The sequence below is a fragment of the Lynx canadensis genome, chromosome F2 (assembly GCF_007474595.2).
Source record: "Lynx canadensis isolate LIC74 chromosome F2, mLynCan4.pri.v2, whole genome shotgun sequence".
NCBI classification, from domain to species: Eukaryota; Metazoa; Chordata; class Mammalia; order Carnivora; family Felidae; genus Lynx; species Lynx canadensis.
In genome coordinates, this window is record NC_044320.2 from 2527103 (window position 1) to 2551116 (window position 24014).

General features: G+C 65.7%; 2 protein-coding genes across 2 annotated transcripts in view; one reads left to right on the top strand and one right to left on the bottom strand.

The window, feature by feature from the left end:
• LOC115506523 (maestro heat-like repeat family member 5) overlaps window positions 1-12555 on the top strand; it is a 65161-nt gene extending 52606 nt beyond the window's left edge. The window contains 14 exon segments of the mRNA XM_030304526.1: window positions 967-1108; window positions 1569-1683; window positions 2484-2627; window positions 7761-7878; window positions 7881-7940; window positions 8517-8600; window positions 8603-8670; window positions 9273-9302; window positions 9304-9324; window positions 9326-9356; window positions 9359-9396; window positions 9778-9880; window positions 10118-10192; window positions 10583-12555. Coding sequence (XP_030160386.1) covers window positions 967-1108; window positions 1569-1683; window positions 2484-2627; window positions 7761-7878; window positions 7881-7940; window positions 8517-8600; window positions 8603-8670; window positions 9273-9302; window positions 9304-9324; window positions 9326-9356; window positions 9359-9396; window positions 9778-9880; window positions 10118-10192; window positions 10583-10680 — 1127 coding nt within the window. The 3' untranslated portion in view covers window positions 10681-12555.
• Window positions 12556-13676: 1121 nt separating this feature from the next.
• PTP4A3 (protein tyrosine phosphatase 4A3) lies at window positions 13677-19909 on the bottom strand. Its single transcript, XM_030304331.1, is given in 8 exon segments — window positions 13677-14322; window positions 15321-15336; window positions 15339-15369; window positions 15371-15395; window positions 15993-16123; window positions 17760-17852; window positions 19734-19786; window positions 19789-19909. Coding segments are annotated over 8 exon segments (786 nt in total). The 5' UTR covers window positions 19838-19909; the 3' UTR covers window positions 13677-13934.
• Window positions 19910-24014: the final 4105 nt, after the last annotated feature.

A 24014-nucleotide genomic window follows, 5' to 3' on the forward strand; every position in this document is an offset into this window, starting at 1 on the left:
TTTGGCAAACCTGCTCGGAATCGTGCTCGGTCCTGGCTGATAGCCTCATTCCGGGAGCCGGCTCACACATCCAGGCCGATGCGACCTGTCGCATGGGGCCAGGACGGACGTGACGAGGCGCAGGGTGGGGGGGGGGGGGGAGCCGGGCCTGCCCTCCCGGGCCCGCGCCCTGTGTCCTGCCTCCAGTGCCTGGACAGCCCTAGGCCCGTGACCGAGCTGTCACGGTGCAGCTGTGGAGCCAGGGGCCTCGCTGCTCTTCTCCTCTGCTGCCACCCGGCCAGGCGTGTGACCGGGACAGACAGGGCACTGGATCTCGAGCTCGCCACCCAGCCCCCCCTGCCGTGTGTCCGGCAAACTTTCTTGAGTTCCTGTGCGCATGCGGCCAGCGGAACCTGGTTTCTCTGCGTCCTCTGAAGGCAGAGGGGTGTCAGGAGTGCCGAACGGACACTTGTCTGGGCTTCCGTGACGCCACACCCCCCAGCTCTCCTCCTCCCTCCCTGCAGCGCCCTCTTTGTATTCTTGGCCCCACATTCAAAGGGTACCATCCCTTCAAGGCTCAGCCGGGACCCTCTGTACCTGTGACTTGGGAGACCGCCGATCTCCGAAGCACCCTCCAGCCCTGCCCCCCCGAGCTGCAGCCTTGGAGAGCCAGCCACGGACGCGATGCGTGTCCTCTGAGGCTCTCCAAGCACACCTCACCCTGACTGTGCGCCAATCCCATCTCAGACCCTCCCTCCTAGAGGGGGCACCCTCCAGGCCCTGGCCCCGGCAACTGACCATAGAGCACAGGCCCGGGCCCGAGTGTCCTCACGCTGCCCCCTCCCCCAGCACAGCTGACCCCCAGGGAGGCCTCCAGGCCACTGGGGCCCTGAGCCCAGACAGGAGCCGGAATGTCCCTTTCCATCCAGGGCGGCCGGGCACCCTCGCCGGGGGCAGGGCTGGCTCGGTGACCCCCTCTGCTCCCCGGCAGGACGTCGCTGGAGGCCCTGAAGGGCCTGCTGTCCACCACGGGGCACTGGCAGGACTTCGCCCACCTGGAGCTGCGGGGCGCCTGGGAGCTCTTTGCCACCACCCGCACCTACCCGCAGGGCGTGGGTCTCCTCGCCAGGTACGAGCGGGGCCAGGGCAGGGGCCAGGGCCTGAGCCGGGCCACTGCTTGTCCAGGAAGCTGGGTGTATCGACCACAGTGACGCCTCGGGTCCGCCTGTGCGCACGGCCCCGCGAACTCACACGTGCGCGCGCTCGGCCCTCTGGCACGGAAGGCGGTGCCCCGGTGCCTGGCCACGTGCACGCCCACCGGGGGCCTGTGGACACGGGTGTCTTCTCCCAGCCCCACCCCTGCGGAGGCCGCCTAGGGGCCTGCTCCTCGTGTCCCATAGGCCCAGTCCGGGCCCGGCACCCAGTGGGTGGCCAGCGGGTACAGAGGGACATAAGGGAATGGGGGCCCACCCACCCGCAGGGACAGCTCTGGCCGCTCAGCCCCAGCTGGGTCAGGTGATGGTGGGAGGGCGGACGCCAGGTCGAGCCTGCCACGCTGCCCTCCCCCTGCCCTCCTCCCTTCGCCCCAGGGCCATGGTTCAGAACCACTGTGGGCAGATCAAGGCAGTGACCAGGCAGCTGCTGTCCAGCCTGCAGAGCGAGGAGAAACGGGAGCGGAAGACGGCCGTCCTCATCCTCGTCGAGGTAGCGGCCTGGACAGGGGGAGGGGGAGCCCCTCAGACCCAGCCCCCTCCTCCAGCCACCTCGGTGCCCCATCAGGACCTTTCGTGGGCGGAGGCCCCGCCAGATGGACCCGTCACACCCGCTCCTTCCCGCTCCCGTCCCCAGGGCGGATCCACGGTCTGGGGCTGGGTCCCCCACTTAGCAGCCCCCCCGTCAGTGGCCCGGGCGAACCCATCGCTCCACCTGTCCCGCCCTGCCCCCACCCCTACAGAGCCGGTCGGTCAGGCAGAGCGGGGCTCAGGTCGCCCTGAGCCAAGAGGGCACAGGTTAGAGCAAGACAGGAGCTGGGCGTGGCAGACTTTGCAGCGGAGGCAGGGGCCACGGCAGGGCTTGGGCGGGGGGAGGAGGGGGTGCCGTGTGGCATGTCCCTCCCTAACTGACCTCAGTGGGGAGAAACCCAAGTCAAAGCCTGCTGCCACTCGCCACCCCACCCGCCACCAGCAGGGACGTCCAAGCCACCCTCCCCGGGGCTCTGGTCCCCACAGGTGTCCCGTGAGCCAGGCCATTGGCCCCAGTCTTGCCGGTGTGACATTAGGCAAGACCCCTTCCCCTCTGGGCCTCAGTTTCCCCAGCGAGACATCAAGAGTTGATCCAGCTGGGAAGGAGGATTCAAGTACTTGTTAACCAAGATACCCCCGGGGGTGCTGGTGCTGCCCTCCCCAACACCCCTGCCAGACCCCGGGCCTGGAGCCCTGCTCCCGGACACACGCGGAGGCTCCCTACGAGAGCCTGACCCGCCCGCCCTCGGGTACTGCCCCCAGTTCCTCTACAGCCCCGCGCTGCTGGAGGTGCTCCCCAGACAGGCCGTCCTGACTGTGCTGGCCCGAAGCCTCAGGGATCCCAGCCCCGAGGTCCGCGCGTTGAGCCTACAGGGCCTCGGAAACATCCTTTTCCACCCGGAGAAGGTAAGGGCCCGAGGGGCCTCAGAGCTGGCGCGCACCCACACGTGCCCACCGGGCCTACCGGGTTGGAATCCTGGCTCCGACCCTCACGGCAGTGTGGCTGGGGACACATGGCTTTACCTCTCTGAGCCTCGGTGTCCTTATCGGTGGACTGCACTTGGGGATGGTTCCTTGGCAGGGTTGGGGAAGGGGTACAGTGGTTGCTCCCTGGGGACGTTGTACCGTCCGCACCCGCAGAGGCACAGTGCTATTGCCGACGACAGGTGCGTAGGGGGAGCCCACGGGTGGCACCCAGGCCAGTCCACAGAGGGGAACGCCCCCGAGAATCTCAGAGACGGGTCCTCCCACCCACTGCTCACCTGTCTTCTCCATCCCCTTCTGACCCCCCCCCACCACTCACCATCACTGGAACAGCCCACTCCCATACTGAATGGTGGGGGGCAATCATCAAAGAGGCAAAAATCGTTCTGGCCCTGGATGCCCGACGTTGCCCCCACGGTGGGTTCCCAGGGTCCCGTGCACTGGTAAAGCGCCCAGGTGATACAGCAGGAGGCCAGGGCCATCCTGTCCTCCAGCACTTGCTAGCTGGCAATTTCTTCAGCTCTCTGAGCCTGGGTCAGTGTCCACATGTGTGAAATGGGAGGGGTAAGAGTGTCTGCCCATGAGTGGCCGTGGCTGAGAACACACGTCTGGGCACAGGGTTCCCCTCCGGCCATTCGCCGTCACAATGCCTTTTTATCCCCGGCACTCTGTGTGGGACCCGCTGGTGGCCGCTGGTGGAGGGCAGAACTGTCAGGTTAGAGAAACATGCTGTCTCACCCGATCGGGAAGCACATGGCCTCGCCTCCCCCAGGGCTATGTGAACACACCAGACGGCAAGATGTCCAGACCCCATCTCCACTGCTGAACATACGTATCTTCAGGGCTTGTGGGAGAAAGTGGTGCTAGGGGGCAACATCAGAGCCAGGTTCCAAACAGATTCCGCAACCTTCTGTGTGCAGCCCACCTCGATCCATTTTGTTCACCTTGCATGTCAACACAGTTAAGAGATCTCCAATGGGGTGGCAAAGCCCTTGCACTGCACATGACACATCATAGGTACTTAATAAGGGAGACTGGCACTCTTCCCTGATCTCTCTATCCCCTCATCCACCCCCCACTCCACCCCCATCCCCCCATCCACCATCCACCCATCCACCATTGACCACCCATCCACCCACCCACCAGTCCACCCACCCACCATCCATCAATCCACCCACCCATCCACCCATCCATCCAACCAACTATCCACCCACCATCCGTCCATCCACCCACCCATCCACCCACCCACCCACCCACCATCCATCAATCCACCACCCATCCACCCATCCATCCACCAACCATCCACCCATCCACCCACCATCCGTCCATCCACCCACCCATCCACCCATCCATCCACCCACCATCTGTCCATCCATCCACCCACCCATCCACCCACCATCCATCCATCCACCCATCCACCCATCCATCCATGCATCCAACCACCCATCCACCATTGACCCACCTGTCCACCCACCATCCATCCACCCACCCATCCACCATCCATCCATCCACCCACCCACCATCCACCCACCATCCATCCATCCATCCATCATCCATCCATCATCCACCCACCATCCATCCATCCACCCACCCATCCACCCACCATCCATCCACCATCCACCCACCCATCCACCCACCATCCATCCATCCATCCATCCAACCCCCATCCATCCTACATCCATCCATCCAACCACCCATCCACCATCGACCCACCTGTCCACCCACCAGCCATCCAGCCATCCATAGCCCTCCACCACCATCCAGTCATCACCACCCCCATCCAGCCAACACCCACCCCCCATCCATCCACCCACCACCAGCCACCCCACCCCCCATCTTCCATCCATCCACCCACCCCTCCACTCATCCATCCACCCCTCCATCCATCCACCCACCCATCCACCCACCATCCATCCATCCATCTACCCATCCATCCATCCATCCATCCCCCACCCATCCACCCACCATCCCTCCATCCATCCATCCACCCACCATCCACCCATCCCTCCATCCATCCAACCACCCATCCACCATCGACCCACCTGTCCACCCACCATCCATCCACCCACCCCTCCACCCACCCATCCACCTGCCCATCCACCCATCCATTTGCTCCTTGGGCCCTTCATCTATGACTCATTATTTCATTATTTCTTTTGTTCACTCTTTATATGTTATTTGCTTACTCCATTATTCCCATTTGCTCTATCATTCATTCATTCACTCTGTCAGTCAGTCAGTGGATCAGTGGGTCAGTGGGTCAGTGGGTCAGTGGTCCATCATCCACACACCCGTCTCCAGCCGTTCCTGCAGGCCCGTCATAGGACGCTTCCGTGTGCCTCCTCTATGCCCCACACCAGGTGGGACCCGGGGGAGTGGACAAGGACAGGAGGAGGGCTGCCAGACCATGATGGCCAGGGCAGGGAGGGGCATGGTTCCCAATTGGGGTGGGAGCCGGTGGCCACAGCGGGCGTGGGGAACAAGGCAGATCCAGAGGACTGCCAGCCAAGGAGGCCTGCTGGTGTGGGGGACGGCACAGGCTGAACGGGGCAGGGATAGGGCAGGGGCCCAGGGCTGAGGGTCTTCAGCGGGTCACTGCCCCCACACCAGAGGAGCGCCCCCTGCAGGACCCACAGGACCACTCCCACTCACCGGTGCGCGCCTTCGAGGCCACCTCCGCCTACCGCCAAACACCACCTGCACCAGCAAGGTAGCGGCACGTGTACTAGGAGGCCAGAATGCAGCACGTGCCCAAGAACCCACGTGAGCTGCGGCGTAAACCGGGAGGACGTGCGTTTCTCTCCAGGGGCGCGGCCGTCCTGATCCGCTCCTCCTCGTTCGCTGTGCACCCCTGCCCCTGGGCGCTGCCCTCCTGGGAGGGTCTGCGCGGCCACCACCTTACTCCAGCCAGCAGGCACACCCCACCCTTTGAGGGCACGACCCACGGGTGCTCCAGTCCGACTGGCCAAGCGGTCCGCCCCGGGCTGCAAGGAGGCACGGAGACACCACGTGGCCAGCTGTGGCAGGAGCCCTCCTGGCAGCAGCCCTTTGGTGCTCGCTGGAGGTTGTGTGACGATGCCACGAACACAATGCTTAATGAAATATTCAACTGCTGTGGAGTAAAGCAGGGAGCCCTCCAGGCAGCGTCCCCCACCCCCACTGCCAGCCTGCGAGCACTCTCGTGCAGGTGCCCTGTGACCTCCCGCCCAGGGGACCCCTTATCGGGCCCCTCAGCACACAGGACCGAGTGACTTTTCCATCCCCTTGGCCCAGGACACCTCGCTCGCTTGGTTTCCCTCCCACATCCTGGGTTGGCCTCTTCCTTGGTCCTCTCCTGTCCCTGGCCGGGCACCGGATGGCGCCCCGGGACTCCTGCCCATGCCTCCTCCCCGTCTTTGCCGCTCCCTTGCTGGCCTTCTCCGATCTTTAAGTACCATCTACTGGCCCACTGCCCACCAGATCCACATCCCAACCCAGGCCTGAACGCCAGCCTTGACTCACTGCCTCAGATCCTAGCTGGCCATCTCCAACTCAGCACATCCACAGCAAACTCTGTCACCCCCACAAATAGGCACCTCCTGCAACCTTCATCTCAGCTGATGGGGACCCCAAACCTGGGGGCCGTCCAGGCGATCAAGAAATCCCAGGCAAACCCAGAATCCGACTGTTCTCCCACTCCACTGCTGCCCTCACTGAAGTCACCAGCATCTGCCCCAGACCACTGCACCCCCCCCCTCCCTGGTCCCAATGGCCGCCCCTTCTCCTTTCCAGTGTAGGCTCACCCAGCAGCCAGCAGCCTCCTGTGAGGATGTGAATCAGTCTCTCCTCTGCTCACAAACAGGGTAGTCATGCTCCTGCCTCAGGACCTTTGCACATGCTGCTCCCTTTGCTGGACTGCCTTTCCAGCACATCTGTAAGAATTTCCTCAGTCGTCCCCTTCTCAGTGACACCTTCTCTGATCCTACTTAAATTTTGTAACAACCCCAGCCTCCAACCACGGCCCTCCACCACGGCTCACTCTATCCCCTGCTTTATCTTCTCTCACACTGCTCGTCACCCTCTGACACTCATTGTGTTATGCGTGCTTTGTTTGTTTTCTGGCCCTTCCCATAGAGTCCCATTCTGCCCATTCACTGCCAGAACCCGAGTCCCATCCCAGCACCCTGGCTGTACCCTGTAGGTGTGCAGAAAGTGTTTGTCACTGTGAAATGAGTCATTTGCTGAAAAGTTAATATTGTAAAACCCAACAGAGCTCAGGAAGCCAATGAGTGGCTGAAGACTTGTTTTAAAGTTGTAAAAGTCACCCTGGTTTATCACACTATCACTGATAAGGGGCCCAACGGCAGGGAAACATCCTTTTGCCGACAGGCTGCTCTCCAACCGTTCATCTGGACAGTTCACGAGCACCAGGCCAACAAGAGGCACAGATAGAACTGGCTGAGAATGAATTCAGTCTTGTTTAAAGTAGTGTGCAAGTGGAAAGTGGTCGTTGTAACGTAGGAGGTCCGGAACCATCTCCTGTGCACCCGAGTTCCCTGTGACTAGAGAACCAGTGACCTCAGTCTGTGCACAGCTGACCAACCCTGTCTCGTCCTGTCCCCGGGCCCTCCCTGGCTGGCCCACTGGGAGGCCGGGAACAGGGGTGAAGGCAGGGTGAGGCGGAGGAAGGGAAGAGTGGTCTCCAGGACTTGGCGGGGGGCCTTCTGACCAGCATGGGGACTGGAAAAAGAAGGAGCTGGGAGCCACCTAACACAGGGCTAATATCCCTTAACCCCAGGAGGACCCCCTCAGAGAGGAAAGCCCTGCCCATGACCACACAGCTCCTGGGGGGCAGACCAGGGCAGGAGCACAGCTGCCCTGTGTGCAGAGCCGGGGCGGGATCCCAGCGGAGTTAGGGGGACTATGCCCGGCAGACACCCAGGCCGGGATGGGGGCTGGGGAGGGGCCTCGGAGGGAGGGCCTGAGATTGTTCCGGGTCCAACCCACAGGGCCGGGGTAGGGCGCAGGAGCCCCCACTCCTGGCACCCTCGGCCCACCGGCGCCCCTGCCCCCCAGGGAAGCCTGCTCCAAAGACAGATGCCGGCCTTTCTCAACGGCTTCTTCCAGAACAGCGAGCAGGTGGTTGTGCGGGTCATGGGCACCGTGTCGGACGTGCTGCACCGCCTGGGCGCCAACGCGCAGCCGCGCAAAGCCTCCGGGTGGCCATCAACGCCCGCTCCTTTTTCGACGACGTGAGTGTGCCCCGGCGGAGGCGGGCACGTGCCCTGCTTATGCCCCCCCTCCTGTGCCTACCCCAGGCAGAGGGACCCCCCCCCCAATTCCCCTTCTGCCCGCTGGCCTGGGGGCTGGGGAGAGGAGCCCCAAAGGCGGACACACCTGGATGTGCACCCGGCGCACCTGGGCCGCACTGGGCCCACTGGCCGCCAGGTGGCGCTCGGCCCCTTCTCCACGAGGCTGGAAGAGCATCGCCTTCAGGCCCTCCAGCCCCACCCTCTGCACCTTCCCGAAGCGCCCCGCAAGCTGGCGGTGACTGTCTCCTTCACTGGGGAACTAGGGGGAATACGCCCGCCCCCCCACACACCACTTTCGTGACACTTGGGTGGTCGGGGTGAGATTGCGAGGGAGAGAGAAGTGACTTCAGGTCCTGGTGGAGGGTCCGGGACCCGCGAAGGGCCCTGAGAGGGAGGCACGGCCCCGCCCAGGGGCCCCAGACCTGGTGAGAGGGCTCGGCTGAGGGACCTTGAGCCCCATCCCCTCCACAGGGTGGGGCCCCAGGCAAGTTGGCTGCGGCTCTGAGCCCCCCTCTTGCAGGAGCGGGACGGATCCGGGCGGCGGCCATGGCGTTGTTCGGGGACCTGGTGGCAGCAGCGGCAGGCAGGGAGCTGATCGGCCTGCGAACCAGGTGCACCAGAGCCTGGTGCCCCTGCTCCTGCACCTGAAGGACCGCTGTCCGGCCGTCGTCACGGTGAGTGCCCGCTGCCGGGCTTTCCCCCTGGCGGGGCTGATGGTGTGCAGATGGCGGCAGGGAGCAGCCTTGCTCTCGGGCAGCAGGTGTGGCCACCGGCATTGGTGTCCGTGACGGAGGTCCGCCCCGTGCGCGTGCACGCGCACGCACACACGTGCAAACGAGCGCTTACGCACGTGCACGCGTGCCGCCGCGCCCTCTGTGTGGGCAGGACCCGGCCTGTTCCAGTCTCTGCCGTGTCCGCAGCACCTGCCACGTGGCGGGGGCTCGGGTTGCTCGCTGAACTCGGTGCAATGTCAGGCCTTTCCATGTTCCAGCCGTGCCCCGTGCCGAGGCCAATGAGACCAGCGCGGCCGAAGAAGGCATCGAGCGGCAGCTTTCCAAATGATGGGAGACTTGCCTTGGGAGCAGCCGGGAGCCAGGCACTGAGGCCGGAGCCGGGGGCTGCCCCAAGGCCGCGGGTGGGCTGAGACTACAGCGGGGGAGGACGGCATCGGCCCAGACCCACCTGAAGCTCGTGGTCTGAGGGGGCGGGGGGGGGACACACCTCCAGCCCGGACAGCCCGGGCGGCAGGTGACACCTCCCGCGGCTGTCCCCGCAGCAAGCCAAGTTAGCCCTGTACCGCTGCGCCGGTGCTGCTCCGCTGGCGGCTTTCGGCACACCCTCTTCTGCACGCTGGCCTGGGAGAGGGCCTCAGCGCCCGCCACTTCCTCTGGACCTGCCTGGTGAGGAGGGGCCTGGGCGCGCGGGACCGGCCTCCTGGAGGGAGGCGGGGGACTGGGGCGGGGGGCGGGGCCTGGGGCCGGGGCGGGGCCTGGGAGAGGTCTGGGGCGGGCCGGGGCGGGGCCTGGGGGAGGCGGGGCTGAGGCGGGGCCCCGGCGAGGGCGGGAGGCGGGGCCTGCCGGATAGGGCCTGGGGCGGGGGCGAGAGGCGGGCCGGGGCGGGGCCGGGAGGCGGGGCCAGGAGCGAGGCTCCGGGCATGGCGCGCCGCTGTGTCCCTCACCGCACCCGCAGCCCCCCGGGGCTGGCAGGGGCGGGGCGGGGCTGGGCTGGGGCTCTGGACTAGTCCCTGCTCCAGCAAGCAGGGCACGCTGTCCTCCGGCCAGATGACCCACAGCCAGGAGGAGTTCAGCATCCACTTGGCGCAGGCCCTCAGCTACCTGCACAGCCGCCACCACCACATCAAGACCTGGGCTGCGCTCTTCATAGGTGAGCAGGGGCGGCCGGGCCCCGGGACCCTCCTGCCTGCGCTGCCTGAGCATCGTGACCCTCTCCTGCCCTGGTCCGGCCCGCCAGCACCTGCCAGGCTACTGCAAGCGCAGCTCGGGGTCTGCTGGCAGGAGAGGAGAGGTGGTGGGTGAGGGGCCCGGGAAGGCCTGGAGAGGGTCTGACGCTCACCCGCCAGCGAGCCCTCTTCCACGGCGGGCTCCTCTATCTGTCCCGCAGGGTACAACATCTGCTACCACCCCCAGGCCGTGTCCCAGGTGGTGAACAGCATGGACACAAACCTGTTGCTCTGCAGTAAGCAGCCCCGTGTCCCCCCCGCGCAGGACCCCCAGCCACACCTCCCACCCCACCTCTGGAGGTTCCCCCCCCCCGCCCTGGACCCCCAGCCCACACCTCCAGAGGTAGAGATGGGCACCTGTGGGATGGGGCTCACACCACTCACTCCCACCTGAGGCTCCAATAAAGTAAGGCTGTGGGTGGGCGCCCAAAAGTGAGGGGCGAGGAATAGGTGGGGTTGGGGAGGCAGAGGAGGTGGGGTCCAGGTGTGGTCCTGCCACGCCCCCACCCCTGCTGGAAGGAGGGGCTGCTCTCCGGAGCATGGGCCCTCGGACTCCCTCCACCAGGGTGGGGCTGCGGGCAGACGGGACCCCGGGGCACCTCTGACTTGTCTTACTCCCCCTGGAGCTTTTGAAGATCTCAAAAAAGACCCAGAGCCCGGCATCCGGGAATTTGCCAGCAGGCAGCTGTCTTTCCTTCAGGAGATGGCCGCCAGACCGCAGTGACCTCCAGCCGTCCTCCCTCGCCCTCCTCCTCCCCTGTGCCCACCGAATTGGTCACCCTGCCCCGTCCACACGGAGCTTGGATGCATAAGATGTTTCCATTTGAAAAAAAAGATGTAGATTCAACAAAGAACCTTCACACCTGCCAGCTCCCTGCCCGCCATCTCGTGACCCCAGAGGACCGAGGCAAGCCCACGGGACCCCGGCAGGACTAGGGAACAGGGACAGGCCTAGAGTAGAGGGGCAGACCAGGTATCCCAGAGGCAAACTGTGAAGTCTGTGCAGGGTCCTGCAAATGACAGCTAGTGGAAGTCAGGTGGAGCCATGGTCCGCCAGGGTCTGAGTACTGAGGAGGTTGTCCAAGGGCAGCCACCGTGGAATGGAGCCGTTTACCAAGGCCCCCCCCCCCCCCCCCCCGAGTCTTCAGTTTGTCTCTGGTTTGGAGCTTAATAGTCACTGAGGAGCGGGCCGTGGGGGAAACGGTCCTTTGGCTGGTCTCCCTCAGTCCAGGTGACTCAAGGTCTCCCTCCACCATGACCCCTTGCCTCCGGAGTCCCGTCAGGGCTGGGCCCAGAGCCAGACCTTCCCAGCGGGGCCTGGGTGAGCTGTGTATGGCCCGAAGCAAGGGTCTCAGCTCTCTGAGCCTTAGCTATTCCATCTGTAAAATGGGTAGAAAGACCTTCCTCCCCGGACCCCTCACAGGACTGAGTCCAAAGACGGTCCTTCTGGCAAGCACCCCCACCTCCCATGCAGCCACCTGGAGACCAGCCTGACCTTCAGCCAGGCCCTCCCTTCTCAGCCTTGGTTTCCCACATGTGAAATGGGCAGATGGGCCTCTCCCCGGTCTGTCGAAGTTCCTCCTAGGGCCTGAGTCCCAGGCAGTCTCTCAGGACCCCCCACTCGACCAGCCGGCCACCCACCTACCCTGCCTCTCAAGTGCGCACACACCCCCTCCACACCTTTGCTCAGGAAGCTCCTTCCATCCGGAGCACCTCCCCCACTCCTCCCCCAGGGGCCTCCACACTGCCCCATCCTTCGAGGACCAGCCTGCATGTCCCCCCCAGAGGGAGCCCCCTTCTCAGCCCTTCCTCAGCCCACCTTGAGCCTGAGCCGCCCCCCCCAACCCTTGCACCAAACTCCCAGGCTGTCTCACCCCGCCCCCCCCCCCAGACTGTGAGCGCCCTGGGGCAGGGATGCGGGTGCACAGGGCTGGCACAGAGGGGGCCCCAAAACTTGGATGGTGCGTCAAAAAAATACAGCGACCTTCCTGGAGCACGCATTTACTAGCCTTCTCAGGTGTGTTCCATTTGATAGAGCCGGGGGCCCTCTCCACCCAGGAGCCCAGAGAGGGCTGGGGTCTGCGGCCCCCATCCTACCCATCGGTCCATCTCTGAATAAGGCCCCCTGAGGAGCGACTTTGGGTGGCGCTCCCTTTCACAACTCCCATCCTGTGCACGGATCTCCCTGGGTGCTCCAACCCCCTGGCTGGGCATGGGGGGTGTGCTCCCTAGGGACCACGGAGCAGGTTACAGGGTCCCCTAGTTCCAGCCTGGTGGGTGTGGTCTCTGGGCACGGGTGCGATCTCCCCTAAAAGGGGGACCTTCCTTGGGTTCACCCACCCGCTTCACCACCTGGCCCCTGCACACCCTCCTCCGGAAGTCTGCTTCAGGGAAAGAAAGCTTGGAGCTGGTGGGCCTGGACCCGGTGGGTTCCTGGAGCCAACAGTGCCAGGCAAGCCTTGAGTCTGGACCGGGGAGGGTCCCAACTCCTACTAGCAGGGCAGCTGGGCTCTACAGAGCCGGGCACACAGGCGGTGCCCTATTAAGGACACCAGTGTCAACCGTTCACTGCCAGGCCAGTGGGGAGACTGAGGGACTGGGCCTGTGTCCCTGCTGGCCACACCCCCGGTCCCCGAGAAGGGAGCAGCCCCCCGAGACCGCCCCCCTCACCGGGGCCTGTTGTTCGAGTACTAGCGGGATGGCCCCTAGCAGGGGACGCCTGCCTCCAAGGACACGAATCTGTGCCAAGGCCCTGACGTTGCCCTTCCTGGGTGTGCCTCCAACCTGGGAAGGAGACAAGGGGTGACATCCGGACAGCTAGGTAAGCCCTCCCCCACGGACCCATCCCAGAGCGGGATGGAGGGAGTCTCAGGCCAGGCAGATGCAAGGACGGGGGTGGCCCGGATGCCAGGCCCGGAGCTGTGACCCCTAAGATGGGCACGGGGTCCCAGCAACTGGGAGAAATGCCATCCGTGAAGGCCTCTGGGTGGTATCCACAGGTGGCTCCCAGCACCTGCCGGGCACAGACCACCCCCAGACGCTCCACACCTGCCAGCCAGGCCAGCCCTGGCCCCTCCTCTGGCCGTGCCCCTTTCCTCGGCCAGGCAGGGGCCCCCAGCTCTGGGAGGACCTGAGCACGGCAATCCCAGGCAGGCCCCGGCCCCGGCCTCTTGTACACTCAGACTCACTCACCCCGTGTCCCTGTGGCCTCCTCTCCCCACGCTGCGCCGATGGCAGGGGGCGTTCCCTCCTCGGCGTCCCTCAGCCAAGTGGCCACCACACCGCCTGCACCCTTCTCCCGGCCTCTGAGGCTGAAACGAGGGCACCTGGTGGGGGCAGGAGCAGCCGCCCCACTGGACACAATGGCCTGAGGAATTACCGAGTGAGTCCCCCGTCTGTCCTGCAGAGGAGCAGCCCTGGTGACCCGGACTTGCCACCCCCCCCCCAAAATGGCAAGGCAACTGGGCAGGGCCCCACACAGGCCACATCAGAGAGGTGCTCACTCTGCTGGATCAGGGACGCGTCCCGGGCCCCTAATCCAGGGAGCGCAGGGACCCAGCACAGGACACCAGGGGGAGCCCCAGTGTGCCGCCAGCAGGAAGGCCTCGGGGTCAGGGGGTGGGCAGTGGCCTCCTGGGGGCCCCACCCAGTCTCCCAAGGCGCCCCCCCCCCCGCCCCCCGTCCACCCCGCCCGGCCCCGCACCCCACTCTCCACGCACACACAGCCACAGAGTCCTATTTTATTGCCTTCGGTGTCCAGGACATCTGACAGTCTCCAGACCCAGTAACTGAAAGTGCCAAGAACAGGTCAGGATGGAGGAGGGGTCAGGCCCAGTGGCTAAAAAGTACACCTGCCCCTAACAAATGAGCCTGAGAGGAAAGCTGCCCAGGGGACAGTGTGGGAGGGCCGGGCCGGGGCGCCCCAGCTAAGCCTCAGACAGAGAGAGAGCTGCAGGCAGAGCCAGGAAGAGAGAGGCATCAGACTCGGGGAGAGGCAGAGACACCCAGAGACGCAGAGAGAGACGGGGCTCCGGGGCCCAGACGCAGAGACGCAGGGCATAGAGACAAAGGGAAGGGCAGGTCCGCAAAGTGGTGGACACGGGCAGACGGAGACACGGGGATGACCAGACGGGACGAGACGGCAGAGGGCCGCAGGGCGAGCTGGACCCAGGGGACACAGGGGTGCCGAGGTGCCGGGGAGAGGAGGCGAGGCGGCAGCGGGCGCGGAGCCCTGCTCGGAGGCCCTGGGCTACATGACACAGCACTTGGTCTTGTGTGCGTGTGTTCTTTGAACCGCAGTCTCTGCTTTGGCCGGTATTTTTCCAAGTAGGTGAGCTGCTTGCTGTTGATGGCTCCACGCCGCTTTCTGGGGAGACAGGACAGGGGTGGGGTCAGTGTGGGGGGGGGGCACTCAGCACCTGCCCAGCCAGCCGCGGGGTCCTGGGAGACGGGGTCAGGGGGCACGCTCAGCACCTGCCCAGCCCCGGCGAGCTCCATGCAGAGCTCGCCTCACATCCGGGCCTTCCCAGCGCTGATGTCACCCTTCCCGTATCTGCTGTCGCTGCTACCAGTATTCACCCGGCCTGGGGTCATCTCCTGCAGGCTAGCTCCCGAGCCCTGTCCCCCCATGGTACCCGCCCTCCTCCTTACCTGTACCACCCCACCCCCCGGCCACGCGCTCCTACAGGTCACAGTGACGACCGGGCAGCCCTGCAGCCAGGGGGAGTGAGGGCCTCAGGTGACAGGACATGGGGAACCCCTAAGGCTGCCCACCAAGCACTTCAGGAAGTCACCGTCCCCACCCGCCCACGACCTCAGGCGTCGCCACGTGCTTGCTGGGGCCCACAAATGGGAGTGCAGGTGACTCTGCAGGCAAAGCTTCCAGAGCCCCTCCGGCCCCGAGACTGGCATCGCTGGAGAAGGGCTGCCCCCCTGGGGGCCCAGGCTCCCTGAGCAGAGCCCCCTGTAACCACATCCAAGGGCCATATGCGTGAAGGATGAGTCTAAGCTGTGCTGAGTCCCTGTGCTTTGGACCTGCTGGTGCCGCAGCCTGTCCGCATTCACCCGCCGTGGACCACAGGGCCTGGGGCCCCTCCTCACCCCACGCTCCCAGCTCCAGGGGCCGCACACAGGGACCGGTCCCCACTGGGGCACGTGGCTGGCTTGCAGGGCCCTCACAAATGGTTCATGATACACAGAATGAGCGCTGCGTGGGACTGGGGGCATCTCGGAGGTCACCCTGTTGCCAGGGGCCGGCAGGCCTGCCGGCAAGGGTGGGGAGTCCAGGATAAGGACCCCCTAAACCCAGACCCCCAAATGCACACCAACTGGCCTGCACCCGACCACCCACCCCCGGCCACTCACTGTCGGATGAACTGGTGGCGTCTTCGTACTTCATTCCGCTCTCGATGAGAAGCCAGTGCCACGAGGACCGGAGCCCTTGGACCAGACCCGGGGCTGGGTGCAAGCCTCGGCACCCCACCCCTCCCCCGACGGGCCGCTGCCAAGGGGCGCAGAGCGATGCCTTCACCCTCACATCCACCAAAAAGCTGCCAGCACCCCCGCTCCATGGAGGGCACAGGCAGCAGCTCAGCCCCACCACCTGCTGTGCAGCCCCAGTTGGGCCAGTCACCCTCTCTGAGCCTCAGGCTCCCCACGTGTAACGCGCAGGAGAGCCAGAGGGTGAGCAAAGCGCAGGGCGTGGGTCTGGCCTGGGATGAGGGCTTGATACTTGCCATCAACCCCGCTTGCCAGCCCTGCCCTGAAAACCGGGGGCCACTGCCCAGGTCACTACAGTCATACGTGGCTGTGGGGGGATGGGTTTTTTGGGTCAGGGAGGGGGACGGGTGGCAGCTCCTTCCGGCTCGAGTACAGGGACAAAGTTGCAACCCAGCAGCAGGGAGGGGGATCAGACTTGGGGAGGGACTCCCACCCCGTGGTCATGTGTGATGTGGGCCCAGCACCCACGTCCGAGATCAAGGTGGACCTCGGGATTCCCACGTCCCCGTGAGCCCCACCCTGCCCCCGCCGGCTCACCGTCCCAGGCCGGCTACGCAGTGAACGGCCACACAGCTGCCAGGGTCATCACAGAACTTGGCCTTCAGTAGGCTCAGCCAGTCCTCCACCACTTTGCCAGGTGGGGGCGCCCCGTCGTCAAACGGCCAGTCCTCTGCAGAGGGCAGCAGCCGGTGAGGCTAGAGGCCCCCGGGGCCAGCCAGCCCGTGGCTCAGACAAGGTCGTCTCTCTGAGAAGCACAGAGGGACCCCACGAAGGAGAGGGACAGCAGGCCCCAGAGGGCAGGAAGCTGACCAGGCAGGCAGTCCCCACAGAGGGTTCCTCATCCTCTCTGCTCCAGAAGATGTCCCCTTCTCCAGAAAGCCTTCCCTGAACAACCCCATCCTTCCCTTTCCCAAGCACGGTGACTATGTCCCCTCCCTGTCAGCCCACGCTCTCATTCCAGGGTCACAGCCTGAGAGACTCTGGGTGGGCAGGGCCCAAGGGGCGTAGACTACAAATGTGCCCGACAGGTGCCTCTTTGTGTCCCCAGCTCCCAGCCCAGCCGCACAAAGCAGGCCCGGCCCAGCTACCAGGAAGGAGTGAAGAGAGGGCAGAGGGGTGAGGACCCATTGTTCTGGGAGCTGGATTCCAGAACAGTGACAGCTGGGCCCTCTCCAGATGTTCAGGGATTAATTTGGTTTCGAAAAATTAGCTGTGCTGCCCACCTCCCCGAGCGCTCTGGAAGAGGTGGGGAGCCTCCGAGTAAGGGCCCAGCCCAGGGCACTGCCGTGAGACAGAGATACTTAGGTCCCAGTGAAGGAGATTCACGCGGGGCAGAGGGGAACCGCTCCTCGGGCACCAAAGGTGAATCGAGTGGGCCCCCCGAGGTGGAACCGGGAGGCGGCTCGCTGAGGGGAAGCTAGTAACTAAGGGGTCCTCTGGCGCTGAACAGGCCGAGGCCCACCGGACCCAGAGCTGCCCCCACCCGCCAACCCCGTGCCTTGGGCAGCCCCGCGCTAGGGGACGCGCCATAACACACGTGGCCTGACCCACATGCGTGTGGCAGCACGGTCGTCCCTTCCTGCGCCTGCACTCGGGTCCCCGGGGCCAAGGGACCAAAGAAACAGCCCCAAGGCTCCCTCCCCTGGGCCTCCGTGGATGGCTTCCCCAGGGGCCACGCAGGAGTGCCCCGCCCCACCCTCCTCACCACATGGTTTCCCACACCGACAAGCCTGAGATGAGTCCCCAGGCGCCCGGACACGGAGGAGCCGGCACGGAGCCCGTGTGACCCCCGGTTGTCCCACCCTGCTCGGACCCCTGCACAGTGAGCCTCGTTCCCGCCCCCCACCACCTGATGGGTTGGGGTGCTATCCTGAAGGTGCCCCCCCCACGTGGTCCCAGCTCTGGCACCTTCTGGCTGTGCCTCAGACGGTGACTGACCCGAGCCTCAGTTTCTCCGTGACAGAGCCCCACGCGGGGCTGCCGTGCAGTGACGGTGGGGCGGGGGGGGGGGGTGCCCGGCAGCCCAGGCAGACCCAGGAGGGTCTGGCAACATGAGCTATGCCTGTGGACGTGCACAGGGCGCGTGCTCCTGCCTCGAGGGCCCCACCGGCCAGGGCCTCTCTGGACATGTGCCCAAACGCCACGTGGCCCAGGCGCCAGCACGCCGGGGGGGGGGGGGGCGGGGCAGGTGGCCCTAGCGAGGCCCCGCAGGCCCGCCTCATGGCAAGCTCACAGTGCAGGCCGGCCCCGTCCACCCACCTCCCCCCAGGGCAGCAGCAGCCCCACCAGGCCCAAGACCCTCACCACCACGGTGATGCCGTCCTTCTCCAGAGGGGCCTTGTCGTAGGTCACTTCGCACACCCGCACCACGGTGGTGGCCCCGTACTTCTTCAGGTCCTGGCAGGGAGGGAGGACGAAGGCAGGCCGTGGGGCTGAGGGGTCCGGGTGGGTACCCCCTGTCTGGGGCCCCCAGGGCAGGGCCGCGGCCCCCCCGCAACAAAACAGAAAGGCCGATGCCAAGAGTAACCACTAGGGTGGCCTTTCAGGCCCAACGACTTGCTGTGGGTAGAAGAGGCTTTCCTGATGCTTCTGGGCGAGGTCCCTGAGCCCACCCGGTGAGGGCAGGGTGTCCCCGCCTACCCTCGTTGCAATCGCGGCTAACCAGCCATGAGCCTGGCCTCCCAGCACATCTCTGCCATCATCCTGGGTGCTCAGGAACCCCCCTCACCCCCGGCCCCGTACCAGCATTTTCCAGACAAAGCTCCTGGGTCCCCAAGCAGGACAGGACTGTGGTCCGCATGTGGCCCTGCATGGTCCCCACTCTGAGTTGCCCTCCTGGCCAGGCTCTCGTGGACGGGTCCAGTTGAGGGCACAGCCGGACCCCACACGAGGGCCTTCGGACTCTTGAGGGGCAGGCCTCAGCGGGCGGGGGACCTCACGGTGCACAGGGCCGGCACCTGCTCGGATGGCGGCCGGGAGGCAAGACCCCGGGCACCAGCGGCGGGGAAGCCCCAGGCTACCAGAGGAAAGGTCAAGGCAGTTCACAGCCAGGCTGTTTATATTTATCCTCTAGGCGGGGGGTCCGCTCCACGGGGGCCACGAGCAGGGGCTACTCCCACCACACCTGCTCCAGAGCTATTCTGGGAGCAGTGACGAGTCATCCATCTGCTAGACCTTGCTCATCGTGCGGTAGGGACACTGGACACAATGAGGCAGGACAGCGATTCTGAGAATGGGGGGGCACAGGAAGGCGGACAGGGCCCGGAGGCCATAGGGCCACCTCCGAATTCCTCTGTGCGTGTGGCAAAGGGGCTGCCACACAGCCCAGGGTTGAGCCCTGACCCTCACCACAGACGACCTTGCCCCGGTCACACTCTGGGCCCTGACCCCGGTCACACACAGACCCTGACCCCAGGCTGGGTCCTGTGCCGAGTCCTGGGCTGAGTCTTTCCCCACGTCCTGCTATTACCTCAAGGGTGTCAGCTGTGAAGAGGGGCAGCCCTCGTCTGCAGGGCCCCTGGCAGTGTCCAGGCCCAGGCCCCTGATGGCAGGGCGCCCACTGCCTCCCTCTATACAGTGTTTCGGGTCCTCTCCCGCCCAGGCCCCTGTTTCATTATGACAAGCACCATGGGGGCGGCTCTCACGTTACAGAGGGAAGGGAGGAGGGTCTGAGACCCATGCACAGCTCTACGAACACCTCTGGTCACGCCAACGGTGGCCACTCCTCCTGCGGCCAGCTCAGACCCTCACCCCCCCTTCCCCACAGATCTTCACCCTGAAGCCTCCGGCCCCGCCAGTCCTAACCCAAGGGCTCCCCAAGAGCCAGCAGGCTTCCTGCAGCCTGGGCTGGCCATGGAACTTCACTCCGCCTGCCGCCGTGGGCCTCTCTGCCTGCCTCGAGCTGTTTCCACAGCCACTTCCCACCTCGGGACCCCTCCCTCGTCCTTCCCGTGCAGCCTCTGCTCCAGTGCAGGCGATGTCCTGAGGGCCCGATGCCCGCTTCTCCTACCTCTGAGCCTGCCTCAATTTACACAGCATGGAGCACCTACCCCCTGCCCTACACCGTCCTGCCCTGCAGGCCTCCAGGGAGCTGCTGACCCCACGACCGCCCTCCCACCCAGCTCCCCAGGACACTCCGGGCTCCCGCCTTGGGGCCCTATAACTGGGGCCACAGTTTTGCTCCCAAAGGCAGTGTGTGGGTTGACGGCTCGAAGTCCACCGCTCCCACCCCCGCCAGCTCTCGGGAGGCGTGCGGACACCCCACCGGGCCCCACCTACCTCAATGAAGGTGCTGAGTGTGGCATTGGTGGGGTTGTGGGTGATGAGGAACGCATCCTCTTGTAACTCACCTCCACGGGGGCCGGCCGGTTCATCCGGGCCATGCTCCTCCGAGGACCGCGGGGCCCAGGGAGGGGCCGCACGGGGCTGGGGGCCGCAGTGGAGAAGCCCCCACCTGCCCCCCCCCCCACACAGCCCGAGGAGACCGAGATCCCTGGGCTTGATGGAGACACAGAAACCCCCTTGCAAACCCGCCCCGGCCGCACAGATGCTTTGCAAACACCTCGGAGGCGGAAGGGCTGAGTAGCAGAGTCCAGCTCCTTACAAAGCAAAGGAAAGACACGGGCCCCAGAGAAGCAAAAGTAAAAATAAGGGCAACCAAAAACCCAGCGAGGCAAACTTTAAAAAGCCCGGAGCGAATGGGCCGCCGTGGCTCCGTCCAGCACTGCCTGCCTCTGGGACGCCCCCTCTGCATCGGTGGACAGGCAAGCGGCCCCCTGCGCTCAGAGGCGGGCCCCAGACCCTCAGGCCGGAAAAAACCGAACTTGAACTGGACCAGCGTGGGGCGGGCGGCGGCCGCGGGCGGCGGCTCTGACACACAGGGCCTCTGTCACGTTACCCATCGGGGTACTGCGAGTCCTGGAGGGCGCCCGGGGGCAGCGGCACAGCCCGCCTGGGCCGGACAGCAGGGAACATCGCGGGCGAGGGCAATGGTGAGGGCCAGAGGCGCGCAGGCCCCCTCGGCAGCAGGCGTCGCGGCGATGTTGGGCCCGGGCAGAATTCAGAGCTGCCCCCCCGAGGTCCTCTCCATAAATCCCAGGCCGCTCAGCAGCAGGCTAACGTCTGCAGGAGAGGAAACGAACAGAAAAGGGCGTCAACCGAAGCCCCCGTCTCCTGTGAGAAGTGCAAGTCTGCCCACCCCGCGAGGGTCAATGCTTCCCTGGGGCCCTGCCGCAGGACCGTGCTGAGCGAGTGACCCTCCTCCGCCCTCAGTTTCCCCCACCTGGGAGCACAAGGACGGACAGCTCCCGCCAGGTCTGGCTCACAGCCCGACCGCGGCCGGCGTAGAGTGAAAAGGGACGGAGGGAGGGATCCCAGGGACGCACGCCGCACGAGTGGGCTCTAACCCAGTGTGCGGATTTCAGGGCCGTCTGCATAGCAACAGAGGCTGCCCCCCTCCAGCCTGGGTCCCCCTCTGCTGACCAGCAGACACCCCACCCCCACCCCAGCCACACTGCTCTGTGGAATCCCGGGCCTCTGTGGAATTTCTGAGCCCAGATCATTCCGGGGCGGCCAGTCCTCAGGGAAAGGGGCTCAAGCGTGGGTGCCAAAGTGACCGGGGAAAACAGCGGGGAAGAGGACTGCGGCCCGGCTCATAGCTGCAAACCACCTTAAACATGTCTCACGGGTGCCCCATGGGAACCTCCACCCCTCCGCTGTCTCCACCGCTCACCCACAGGGCCGGCCGGCGCGGGAGTAACAAACCGGGCTCTGCCCGCGGGGAGCTGGAGAAGCAGAGGCAGACCACAGCGGCCGAAGGGCCAGCTGGCTACGAGACGCTTGCCAAGGTGTGACCGCGCAGGTGGCCAGGAGTGGGTCACACTGCGATGGCCGCAGGGAGGGAAGCGGCCGGGCCACAGAGACCACCATCGAGCACCATCACACACCCCTCTCTCCCTCCCTGGGCCCCAAAGTTCCTGGGCTGGGGTCCCAGCAGGAGCACCCAACCCCCCCCCCCCCCCCCCCCCCACACGGTCTGGGACACCGCGGGCACACCAATGACCTCAGTTTCCCCATCTGCACAATGAGGGGTTATACAAGATGCCCCCGAAGCCCCTCAGGCTGTGACCCAGTGGTCATCGGACCCCTCGGCCACTGGGAGTGGCCCCAGCCCCACCGGCCGCACCCTATCTGCTCACTTGGGCAGGCCCTCCGTTCCCCAACCCAGCACCTCTTACCTTTGCCCCCGTCCCAGCACCCCCTTCTCCAGCCGTCCGCCAGGCAAGCTGAGCCCATGGGGGCTCGGCCTAGGTGCGGCAAGGGCCCAAGGCCTGGGCCGCCGGACAGGAAAGGTGTCCCCAGGCTTAGGGCAGGTGCCACACCTCACACTCGGTCCTGTGCCATGGCCCTAGGAGGGCCGAATGGGAAGTGTCCCCGGAGGGGGAGAAAGGCAGAGGGAAGGAAGCCGCGGCCCCAAACCTGAGCTGTCCCAGCACAAGCCTCTGCTTGGAGTGCAGGTGAGGAAGGAGAGAGCCTCGGGCTCCCTGAACACACAAACACCTGTTCCTCCTGGGGCAGCAGGATGTTCCCGAGTGTGTGTGTGTGTGTGTGTGTGTGTGTGTGTGTGTGTGTGTGTTTACCAGAAAGAAAGAAGAAAAAAGGCCCAAAGAACCACAGGGTTGCAAGCCTCTCCCTGAGGGGCTGACCTGCCCCCTCACTGCCCCCAGCCTCTGGGCACCCGGGGAGACCCCAGCATAGGGCCCAGCCCTGCTGCCTAGGATCCCCGAACAGGTCCTCGGGGCTGAAGGCTGCTGGGCAGGCTTCGCCATCCACCTGAGCCTGAAGTTGTCCCCGACTGGCAGAGCTGAGGGGTTAGACTGGCTGGGAACAGGAAGCAGCATATAGGCTACAGGGGGGTCACGGGCCTGGGCTGAGGTCGGACGAAGATCACTGCCCAGGCTGGGGTGGGGTCTGTGCAGAGTCTGGTCCCCCACTCCCAGCGGGGAGCAGGCAGCGATGCCTCACCCCTGCTGCCCCAGGTGCTCCCACGAAGCTCAGCCAGGCCTGCGGCCATCCCCCCAGGAAGAGGCCCTTCCTCCCAGCCACACCCCCTCAGTGAGGCCCCAGGGCCCCTAGGCAGGGGCCACCAAGTTCTCCAGCATCCATTCCCCACGCCCACCACCATGAGGCAAGAGCCCTGCTGGTAGCTGGGTGTCTCCCACGGGCCGTCCTGCCAGTGGCCCCACACCCGAGCTCGTGGGACCCAGCCGGCCTCCCCCCACCCCGGCACTGAACCCTGAGCGCTCACAGCGGTCGTCCACTGGAGACCAGCTAGGGGACCATGTGGTCGTCCCTGTTTGCAGATGAGTAACCGGGCCAGGGAGAGAAGGCAGGATGGTCTCTGGGCCCTGACCAGACAGGCTCTGTGGGTTTTCTCAGTCCGTCTAGGAGGCAAGAACCAACCTCCACCCCGGTTTCTAAGAGATTCAGGGAGGCTACAACCCTCATTCCTGGTCACAGCCTGCCCAGTTTGCATCCGCTTCGGTGAGGGCCAGCCCCTCTGGACCCAGGCCCCTGCCCGATGCGGGGCGATTCGAGAGGATTAGAGCTCAGCGAGGTCCCAGAAGTAAAGCAGAAGCGTGGGAGCAGGGCTGGGACCCGGCAGATCCCGTAGGGTCTTGGGTGGGGGCCACCACGTCCGGTGCCGCGTGAGCCCCGAGGCGCGGGGGAGGGGGGAGCTGGTTCCAGGGGTGCGGGCCCCCTCCCCGTGGTGCCGCTGAGGTCCTCCCGGCACGCCCCCCCCCGCACCGGCTCACCCCGGCTCAAGCGCGCGCGCGCAGGCGTCCCGCCGCCGCCTCCATCCGTGCGCGGGCCGGGCAGGGCGCGGAGGCCGAGACCCGGAGCTGGGAGCTCGGAGCTCGGGGCGCGTCGGCCTCCCCGGGATGCTGGGCGCCCCGCGGCCCGGAGCTATTTATAGCTCCCGGGCATCACGTGGGAGCGACGGCTGGTGCCCAGGAGGGCCACCCGACTTGTTGTGGCTCCCACACCTGCCGCCTAAATATAACGGTGGGCCGGCCAGCGTGCCCGGGGCGAACAAAGGGGCTGCGGAGGGCCGAGCAGGGGAGAGGAAGCGGCAGGAGGAAGGGGAAATGCAAGCAGAGGGGAGGGCGGCTGACCATTGCGAGGCGGGGCCCCTGCCGAGACGCCTGCCTTCTGCCGTGCGCGGGAGCCGAAGCCGAAGCCCGTCACCTCCCCGCCGGCCCTTTGCGGCACCCTCTGGGGCTCCCCAGGGCCCCATCTCGCGGGAGGGATTCCCACGGCGGAAGGGGACTACACGGGCTGGCGCCCGAGGGGACCTGGGCACCGGCCAAGGCCTGCAGGTGGGGCACTCCGTGGGGCAGGGATGCCCACAAGGTGAGGGCCGAGCCCCTCGCCTGACCTGCTCAGACCCCTGCCCAGCGCCCGGACCGGACCGCACCCCGAGGGCTTTCCACTTCCTGAGCGCCTGGCTGTGTGCGGGACACTGCTGTTCCTCCCTGAGTCCTCACCACTGCTGGGGGG